General features: G+C 40.3%; 2 protein-coding genes across 2 annotated transcripts; both read left to right on the forward strand.

The window, feature by feature from the left end:
• Window positions 1-1096: 1096 nt before the first annotated feature.
• Window positions 1097-2452, forward strand: LOC127808913 (transcription factor MYB73-like). Its single transcript, XM_052347625.1, has one exon. The coding sequence runs from the start codon at window positions 1145-1147 to the stop codon at window positions 2024-2026; it is 882 nt and encodes a 293-aa protein (XP_052203585.1). The 5' UTR covers window positions 1097-1144; the 3' UTR covers window positions 2027-2452.
• A 7193-nt stretch (window positions 2453-9645) lies between these two features.
• Window positions 9646-10173, forward strand: LOC127808585 (uncharacterized). Its single transcript, XM_052347158.1, has one exon. The coding sequence runs from the start codon at window positions 9646-9648 to the stop codon at window positions 10171-10173; it is 528 nt and encodes a 175-aa protein (XP_052203118.1).
• The last annotated feature ends 367 nt before the right edge of the window (window positions 10174-10540 follow it).

Here is a 10540-nt window from a genome sequence, read left to right on the forward strand (position 1 = left end):
AAATTATCAAGTTCATGCGTTGTGTGAGATCACAAGCTAAGGGCGAGACTGAGACCGTGGGTTGCGACCATAGGTCATGGGTTGTGGATCACGGACCGAGGCCTTGAGGTGTGGCTTCGGCCACAATCGCGGTAAGACCATGGTCGCGGGCTGTGGCTTTACGGCCTTGAGCCGTATTTTCGACTTTAGTCCTCTGGAATTAATTTGGTTGTGATGGCTCCACACGCCTTCTTCTAATTTCCTTCATTTGGGTTAATAAGTTGATTTAATTGATTTTTTCTTTTATTTTATCTTTTTTAACTTGACATATCAATTATAAAATTTTAAAGTCAGTTTTAGTGAAAATAAACTAATTAGTAATTATATTATATTTGAATCAATATATAGCATTTAAAAACAACAATATATATTTACTTGTGAAATTAAAAATTCCTCCCGTATATAGAGCGTTTAAACTAAAGCTGGTGGACCCACGTGTTAGTTGTTACTCAGCGCCAGGTTTTATACTTTATAATTTTAAAATGAAAATAAAAATCAGTTGAATTGAAGGCTTACGTGGATGAATGGATTGCAGATTCCGGCAACGATGGCTTTGTACTTAATTGGGAGCACTAAATCAGGGTTGGTTTGGAATAATACGTTAGGAGTTTAATTTAAAAAATATCAGTTTCAGAATGCCGTCCAGCCTGGCAGCGGTCAAAGTCCATCCGCTAACCTCCCCACCACCCAACCGTACACTTACCTACCCATTTTATTCAAATTCCTGGCGATGCGATATATATCCACGTTAACTTCCAAAACGGTCGGTGATCGTCTGTGATATTGCGTAACAGAGCGAGAGAGAGAGAGATATATTCATTGATTGATTTGATTTCAACTCTCTCTCTCTCTCTCTCTTTAAATTTTTCCCGAGATTTTCGATTCGTTTGGGTCTCCATATTTTGACGCGTCTCCTCTGCCAGCTGTAAGCTACTAAGTAACTGCCTTGCGCTCCACTCTCCTCACGGTTCATAACCGGTCACCTCCACCGGCTCAGCCGGTCATCTTTATCTCTTCCCCACCCCCCTCCTCTCTCTCTGTATTTAAGTATTGCCTTGCCTTCGCCCGCATGGGCAGCTCTCTTCTCTTCGTTAAAGACTCATAAATGGCGATGTCCAGGAGGGAGATGGATCGGATCAAGGGTCCGTGGAGCCCCGAAGAGGACGAGCTTTTGCAGAGCCTGGTGCAGAAGCACGGCCCCAGGAACTGGTCGCTGATCAGTAAGTCGATTCCCGGTCGGACGGGGAAGTCGTGCCGCCTGCGCTGGTGCAACCAGCTCTCGCCGCAGGTGGAGCACCGCCCCTTCACGGCGGAGGAGGACGACATGATCATACGCGCCCACGCCGAGTTGGGCAACAAATGGGCGACGATCGCCCGCCTCCTCTCGGGTCGTACCGACAACGCCATCAAGAATCACTGGAACTCAACTCTCAAGCGCAAGTGCTCGTCCGTCTCTGATGATTCCGCCTTCTCCGACGGCTCTCCTTCCCAGCCGGCTCTCAAGAGATCGGCAAGCGTCGGGCCGGGCACCAACCTGTCGGGCCCGTATTTCAACCCGGGAAGCCCTTCCGGATCTGATTTGAGCGATTCCAGTCTTTCCGGCGGTCCAGTTTTCAGGCCGGTTCCGAGAGCCGGCGTTCTAGGTCAGCGGATCGAAACGGTCCCGTCGCCTGTCCCGGATCCTCCTACCACCCTTAGTCTCAGCCTGTCCCTACCCGGGTCCGATTCGGTTGGGCCCTTTAATCAGCCGGATCCGCCACCGCCTCCCCCGCCACAGGCGGCGATTCAAAGCGGCCGAAGCAGTGATTTGGAGGCTTCGATGGAGAAACAGTTCTTCAGTCAGGAATTCTTGGCTGCGATGCAGGAGATGATCAGGAACGAAGTGAGGAACTACATGTCCGGGATTGAACACAATGGAATGTGTTTTCAAGCTGAAGCGATTAGGAATTCCGTGGCGAAGCGAATTGGCATTACCAAGAGCGATTAATCGATTGAATGAACAACGAGATGAGATGAGATGATCCAACCAACTTGGAAAACCTGAACAGATGAGGCTTAGCAACGAGAAAGGGTCGTTCTTAACATTCCCGACTTTTGTTATATATATATAGATATATATATATACACCAAAATAAACTTTTGGGTAGTGTACAGATGAGAAAGGAAGGAGTTGAAGTTATGAGAAGCAAGGTTCAAGTTCTTGTTGAATGGCAAATGCGAGGCGGGGAAAGGATGGAAAAAATGGGAAAAGAAAATAATCGATTTTCTTCTCTGTTTATCTACTGTTTTCCGTTTAGGTCACTTGAAATGGGGAAGAAACAAAGTTTTGGAAATGAATTTGGACGCTAAATGCTTAATGCTTTATCCAACACCTAGTTGTTATTCCATTCGTTTACCAATCTGTTTTGACACATATTTTTAAGTACAAAGCCAATCCAAAAAACTACTGTCATTTGACAACAAAAATTTCAATATTTTTTTGTTTGGTTTGAAAAAGCAAAGCTGGATAGGGATTATAACAATTTTATCCAGATTTGTCGATGAATTAGGCTTTCTGCCCACGTTTTGCTCTATATTCTGTCATATAAAAGGCAGTGTAATGTGTCTCCTGGCCAAGGGAGCCCTGTTGTCATCCTCCCCTTTCACTTTACGCTTTCTGCTTCTCTTTCTTTCTGTAATTGTGGCTCCTTCGGAAGAAAACTAGAAGAAGGGTTGGGCTTGGAAGTTGGAAGGAAATCTTGAGTTCGAAGGGTTGGACTGAAGTTCGTTAATGTTGCTTTCGTTGTAGGAGTGGGTTCTTATTTAGAGTTGTCGGGCTCAACATCTGCCGGCTCTTTAATTTTTCCAGGGTTCTAAGTGATCAAAAAAATTGATGCCAAGTTGCCTCAGAAAGCTTCTGACCCGAGAAATTTGTTGAGCTACTGAGGAAGAAAGTGGTTGGACACTTTTGGGTCAAACTCTACCCTTGTCTTTAGCCTCTCTCTCCATTCAGTGAAGGGGATTTTGACTACTCCAACTGCCAAGCCCTTGGAAAAAAGAATGTATTGCGAACACCCACAATGTCAACTACATATGCATTCGTCTTGGACTTTAAAGAAGAGGATGACAATTTGATCCCAACCCTTGGGTCCTTGCCCTAACTGGGGCGGGAGCAATATTAGCTGATTGGATTCAAGATAAAGATTGAAAATTCAATCTAGTTAAATGGGGAATGAGGCATGGTATTTGCTTGCCCCACTCGTCTTGCATGTATGTATATATAATACCCATCTTGATATGCCAATACCCTCCCATTTCCCATTGGCCATTACCCAAACCCAAAGGATGAAACCCTACTCACCTAACTATATTGCATTCTCAATTCCATTGAATTGTTTTCCACTACCCATTTTCTCATTAGTTGATGTTCTCAAATTCTTGTGTTTTTTGTTATGCAAGTTATTTGAGGTGGAATTTTTTTTTTCTTTTTTCTTCATCTGGGATGCTCAAGTGGAAGGAATTTTCACCCGAAACAAGGAGAAGGCATGTTTCCTCCAAGTGGAAGGAATTTCCACTTGGAGTAAGGAGAGGGCATGTTTCCTCTGGGTGGAATGAATTCCCACCCAAAGTAAGGAAATGCGTGTTTCCCCCTGGAGTAAGCGAGGAGAAGGCACATTTTCTCATGGTGGAATGGATTTTCACCCAAAGCGGGGCCTTCTTTCACTTGGAGGGTTTCTACCGGGAAATTCCATATAGACTCGCCCGACAACTGTAGCCCTTTTGGTGTGACACGTGGCCCATACGAATTTATCGGGAACCACGCCTATAAATACCCAACCTCTTAACAGAAGAAAAGATCTTGGACTTTTGATAAAATCCGACTTCACTTGTATTACTCACTACACTCACTTGTTTACAACACTTACTTCACACACATTCCACTCAGAAGGACCTTGCAGTCCACCCGAAGCATTTGACTTCATCCGTTACTAGCTTAAAAATTGGAGAGTATACGTAGGTGAGAGATCCATGCGTATCTTCTAACCCTTGTTCGTGATTACAGTTCACCTGGAAGGAGCAAGCTTGCACCGAAACAACCTCATTCCTATTGGTGAGCCTTCTACCCGGAGCTAGTTCATTCCTCCCAGTAGGCCATTTCACTCAGAGCTTGTTCATTCCTCTTGGTGAGCCTTCCACCCAGAGCTAATTCATTCCTCCTGGTAGCCTTCCATTCAGAGCCAGTTCATTCATCCTAGTGAGCCTTCCACTACAAAAAATTAGAGTTTTAGTGACGGAATTTTTCATCGCTAAAACATTAAAATCCGTCGCTAAACTTTTTAGCGATGGATTTAACGATGGGGAACGACCTGTCACTAAAGTTGGCATCGCTAAAATTTAGAGACGAAAGAGTTTTGTGACGGATTCAGCGATGGGATTGGGGCCCGTCACTAACCAGCGACTTTTTTAAAATAAAAAAATATAAAATAAAAAAAATTAAATTATTTAAAACGTAAATTAAAATTATTAATAATTTATACAAACAAAAATTTTAAAAAATTAAAAAAACAAATTTTTTAAATTATTTTCTATAAGAATTTTAATAGATAAAATAAAAAAATAATTTTTAATGTAAATTAAAAATAAAATTTAAAAAATTTACAAAAAATAAAAATATATTTATAAAAAAATTCATATTTAATTATTATTCAATTTTTTTATCTTTTATATCTATTTAAAAGAAAATTTATATATAAATGAAATTAATGATAATTAACAATTTATTTTAATTAATTATTATAAATTAAAATCAAAATTCATATTAAGTCAAACTAAATTCATATCAAAATTCATAACAAAATTGAATTTGTAAGTCAAACTAATTAATTCATAAATATTCAGTTACAATCATTATCATTACAATCATCATCATTTTGTTTCTCATCATCAAAAAACTGATTACTCGGTCCTGGTTGAATTGACGGTCTAGGTTGCTGATAAGACGGGCCATATTGTTGTAACGCCATTATTTGTCTATTCATCTGCTCTTGTCACGCCATTATCTGTTGCTACCACTGACGCAGTTGCACATTCTCATTTCTCACATTTGTCACCTCGCATTCATCCGAGACTCGGTGGATTGCAGCTTATTTTCCACCCAGACGACCTTGGTTTGAGCAGAATGTAACTCCTCGTTCAGCTGGGTGACCCTTAATCTCATTTGTTCTAATTCCGTCAACAAACCATATGAATCACTGGAACTGCTATCAGATTCAATCGGGAAGGATTGTCTACCTTGAGAGCCGAGACCGTAGACATGACCTTTCTTGTTCCTACCAGAGACAACTTGATAAAAAATCTGACGTTCGTCGATTGTAGGTGGAGAGGACGACTCACTACCACCGGCTGATGCTGAAGATGCCTCTGCACTTAATCTCTCGAACGCCTCTTATATAAATTAAAATATTGACGTTGTCAACTAATTAAAAAATAATATTAAATTATAATATTTATTAAATTGTACAAAATACAATTACCGCAACGGTCTTTAATCTATTATCAACCCACACTTCTTGTCCTTGATCATTCTTTCGAGTGTGGGTTCTCCTAAAAATCTCAAATTCATTGGGCTCGCGGTCTAATTCCCTTGCTTGCATGACAAATATATGAAATAAATAAAAAATAATATAAACCATTATATAAATTTATAAAATTTACATTTAATTAGTAAAAAACCTAATTATCATCCTTCTTCGGCTCTCTGTGAAAGGAATGGATCCATTTGTGTGAATTGACCCACCAGTCTCGGATGCGTGATTCTTTTCGTTTTGTTCTACTCTCTTCTTGTATTCATCTTCATCCCACTTGGCCTGTAATGCTCGCCGCACCATCGGATCCATCCATTCCCCCTTATCTGTACCTCCTTTAATTTTGTTCAAATTATTTCTAAAACTTCTTTGACCAGATTTATTCCAAGTGATCCATATACGATCACTCTCATTGGGTTGTCACTTAAACTCCTTCTACAATAAATTAAAAATGAATAAATATGTATATAATTTTAAATTAAAACTTTCTATAATTAAGAATTGCAATTAAACTTTCGCTAAATTCGTCTAACCACACCCGTCGTGTTAATTCAGGCACGTCATCCCAATGAAGCCAAGCTTCACTGTAATACCTTGAGATACCGTAAAAATCTTGATTTTAGGCCCTAGAAAAAATTATTAAAATTTTAGTAAGTATGTAGTGAAATTTATCAAATAATATAAGGTATGTGACCCTAAAGAAATTATTGAAATTTTAAATGTTTATGATGTTTAAATTCGTTTTTTAGTTGTATGTAATTAAATCATATAGTATATGCTTATTATATAGTATGCATGTTACTGTTATATGTATATGTATGAAAAGAAGTATAAATATATAGGTATATGTACATATGTATATGTGTATATGTATAAATATATGTACATACCGTATGTATATATATATATAAAATCCAGAAATTTGAAAACAATCGGAGCAGGCACACGATCGCGCCTGCAACAAGCTATCAGGGAAATGGGGGGGGGGGGGGAATTAATGGGAGGTGGCCTTAGGAATGGCCTCAGGGACGCATGACACCTTCGATTTGACCGTTCGTGGCCGAGTTTGGCTATAAATAGCTACAATCAAGCAACCCCATTGAGGCAGCGTTTGCGAGTTTTGAAAGTAGGGTTTTGATCATCGAGGTGTGGGCAAGCTTTCTGGTGGTTTTGGTGGCCAACGGAACTGTGAAGAGGGAGATCCAAGCATCGCCGAAAAATGGCAACATCGCCGGAGCTGCGCCTTCAAATGCTAAATCGAGGTATTTCGTGTTGTTTTTTCTCAATTTTAAGGCTATAATTGGGTTCGAGAGGTCGATATTGAGGGGAGAAGAAGCTTCTTTTGAAGCTTTGATGCTCAGCATCGTCGCCGGCGGCGAGAAGGTCGCTGGAGAAGATGAACCAGGCGGGCGCGTGGCTGCATGCGCCCACAAGTAGGAAGAAGGCGCGTGCCTCCCACGCGCCCGGCAGAAAGAATAGAAAAAAAAAAAGAAAAGAAAAGAAAGGAAAAGAAAAGAAATAAAGAAAAAATAAAAATAAAAGAAATAAAGTTTTGCAAATTTTTTTATTAAATCTAGAATTTTGTTTATGTCATGTTTTGTGAAAAATATTTCTGAAAAATGTTAAATTAGCCATTTATTTAAATAGTTCTTCTATTATGGAAATAAGGAAAAATAGAAATTTAATTCAAGAAATTCCAAGAAAATTTCAGAATGTTAGAAATATTATTTAAGGAATATTAGTAAAGAGAAATTAGATTTTATGAAAGTCTAGATAATGTTTATGCAATTTTTGAAGAGATAAGGCTTAGAAATAAAAGAAAAATTGAAGAAATTATGAAAAATAGTAAAATGATATTCTAAAAATAAGTTTAATGTTTTAGGAGTCCTTGAGGACGAGAAGAGTAAGAAATAGCCGCCCATCATGATTTTCGAGGTCGGCACGCCTTTCGAGACAACTTAGCTGTAAGTGTACCATTTCAAGCTTAGTCCGGTTAAGAATGTTTATCTTCGAGAATGCTTTTATCATATTGACATACTATGATATGTACCCAACACGTAGACTACATCCATGATATGAAATGCATAAATACACGTTGATATCATTGATCACATGCATTTGAGGCCGTAGGGAGTATGAACTGGCACCGCTGCCCTACCAAGGGTGCACCCATACAGTCCGGGTTTGAAAGAGGTGGCCGCAAAAAATGGTAGGTAGCATGAGGGGTGCAGTTGACACCCACGATGAAAGACATTGCATACACACATGACATAACATTATGTACCTTACTTAGATGAATCATCATCTAACTTGGGTTCGCCCCTAGAACATTTGATGTTTCAGTCGGGACTTGCAGTGATGATACCAAGGTTGGAGATGTGTAGTGACGCGAGACGTCAAGAAATGAGGAAATGTGCCATGCTACGTTGTAATATGAATAGTTTAAGAATTAAGTACATTTGTTTTATCTTCTGAAGCTTATGTAATAACTTTGTAATAAATGCTATATTCGGTTATTCATGTATGTATTGCCATGAGTAGGTTCGATTCAGCTTTCGCTTTATATTTATTTTTTTAGTGTAAATATCTCGTCTACCACTAGATAGGTCTTAGGAAATTTCGAGAGCAATGTAAAAAAAAAAAAATAAAAAAAAATAAGACCCAAATTTCCTAAGGCATAACACGCCCTGAAGAAGTGGGCTGTTATAGTTGGTATCAGAGCTCAACCAAGTAGGGTACTTAAGAAGGAAAACTTAGACTAAGCCTAGCAGGTGGGAAGTACCAACTCGAGGACAGCTAGGGGTACTAACAGAAGTTGTGATGACAGGATGGCTGGAAACTTCTCGGAACAGGTCTTAGTTGATCATTGGGCACACCGTCTGGAGAACCGGATCCCAGAACCAAATGAGGGTATTATGGAACACCTAGTTCAAATGGAAGAAATCATTGACGACGTACCCCCGAGTTATCGACTTTGGCCTAATCTAGTCCAGCTCCAGATAGACATGATGGTCGGTGTTTTGGAGGGTGACCTTCAGGACTTCGCAGATTGGGTTCGACAAGGCGAGCAGTTCCTTGAATTCCGTCTTTTCTGCACACGGATTCGTGAACTACTGGTGGAGCTGTACGAGCCGATACTAGCAGATGAGCCCGACGAAGAAATGGAGGGCCCACTCGAGGAGGAAGAGGAAGAAGATATGGAGAACCCGATCGAGCCAGGAGAAGCAAGAGGGATGGGAGACCTGATTGAAGCAGAAGAAAAAGAAGAAGAAGAAGACAACATACCTATATTCTGGGCCGGAGATGACCTTCTCGAGTTCGAGGACACTGATTCCGAAGATGAGGAAGAAATTGAAGAAGTGATAGAAGATCCCGAGGCACCACAGTACGAGTCTGAAGATGAGAAGAACGTTTAGATATGGAGGTCATCGGGACCAAAATAGATATATCCAAGAAATGCTCTAACTATCTACGTGACCTGTATAGTGTGTTGTCTAGGATCTATGTGACTTATGTAGCACGCACCTATGACATTTTGCAACCGAATATATAATATTTGTAGAATTAATGAAGGATTTACCTTATCGGATGGCAAGACTCTGTTATCTAATCCAGAATGCTACTTTCTTTTTAGATGGTAAACACTCAAAGGAGATTGACAATGGGACCTAGAACACTCGGCCAACAAGTTGGCCCTACAGAAGGAAACCCAGGTGGGCACCCGAGAGGTGACTCTAGTCAGGAAACTGGGAGCAGTCGACTGAATCAAGTGGAACGAATACTGGGAAGCATGGTGGGATTCATGTAAGAAACTCACTCCTGGGACGGCCATTCGGTCAATATGCTCGACCTCTACCGTCGACAGAACCCTCCCACCTTTTAAGGGAAACTTGGCGCCGATCCCAATGAAGGGGAATTCTGGATCGAGTAAACCGAGAAACTGCTAGACCACCTACATTACGGAGAAAAAGAGAAGGTCAATTGTGCCACCTTCATGCTGCAAGATGAGACAAATAGGTGGTGGAAGGGAGTTAAGAGGGCAATGACCCCTCGAGCTAAGGCACCCTACATCACCTGTGAGCGATTTAAGGAACTCTTCAATGAGAAGTACTTTCCCCTGAATTTAAGAATGAAGAAAGAGAGAGAATTCATGGAACTAAAGCAAACCGGGGACATGACTGTCGCCCAGTACGAGGATGCTTTCAACCGATTGATCCGGTATATGCCTATTTACAAAGGGGATGAAAGAATCAAAGCTCAGAAATTTTTTGGGGGGCTGAATCTGAAGCTTCAGAGGGCGTTGAGTAGTATAAGTACTCAGTCCTATTCAGAAGTGGTGTTGCAAGCTTTTACCACTGAAGCTAACCTAAGCCGAATTGAAGCTATCCAAGGAGAAAGTCAGCAAGGGAGCAGTCATAAAGCAAGCAAGAAGCTGGAACTCCAGAAGCTGAAGTTCAAGCCTGGTACTCCGTGCACGAGATGCCAGAAGCAGCACCCGAGAAGGCTGTTGATGTGCCTAAAATGCAATGGCAAGTGCACCAGTCGATCAAGTAATAAAGTGAATGAGTAAAGTATCGTTCCCACGGGGACTGCCGAAACAAGTACCGAAACTGAGCAATCCTATTCTTTATCCAGAAAAATCGAATTAAAGATAATATTAACTAAAGATAAAATAAAGCAAGAAGAATATGACGTATTGGAAATAGCAAAATAAAGAACAATCAGACAGGTTAAAACAGAGAGATAGGATAGCTAAGGTATTCGATTCACCTACGAGAATATTGTAATTCTTACCAAATAAGTTAATTAGATAGATTTTACTTACATGTGAAAGCGGAATTTCATAACTTATTTATTATCCTTTGGTCCAGGTATAACAAAACTATCGCTAATCACTAATTCTACACTTGGTCCATGTAAAATCAATTAATTAACGA

Source organism: Diospyros lotus, chromosome 8 (genome assembly GCF_014633365.1).
Source record: "Diospyros lotus cultivar Yz01 chromosome 8, ASM1463336v1, whole genome shotgun sequence".
Taxonomy (NCBI): Eukaryota; Viridiplantae; Streptophyta; class Magnoliopsida; order Ericales; family Ebenaceae; genus Diospyros; species Diospyros lotus.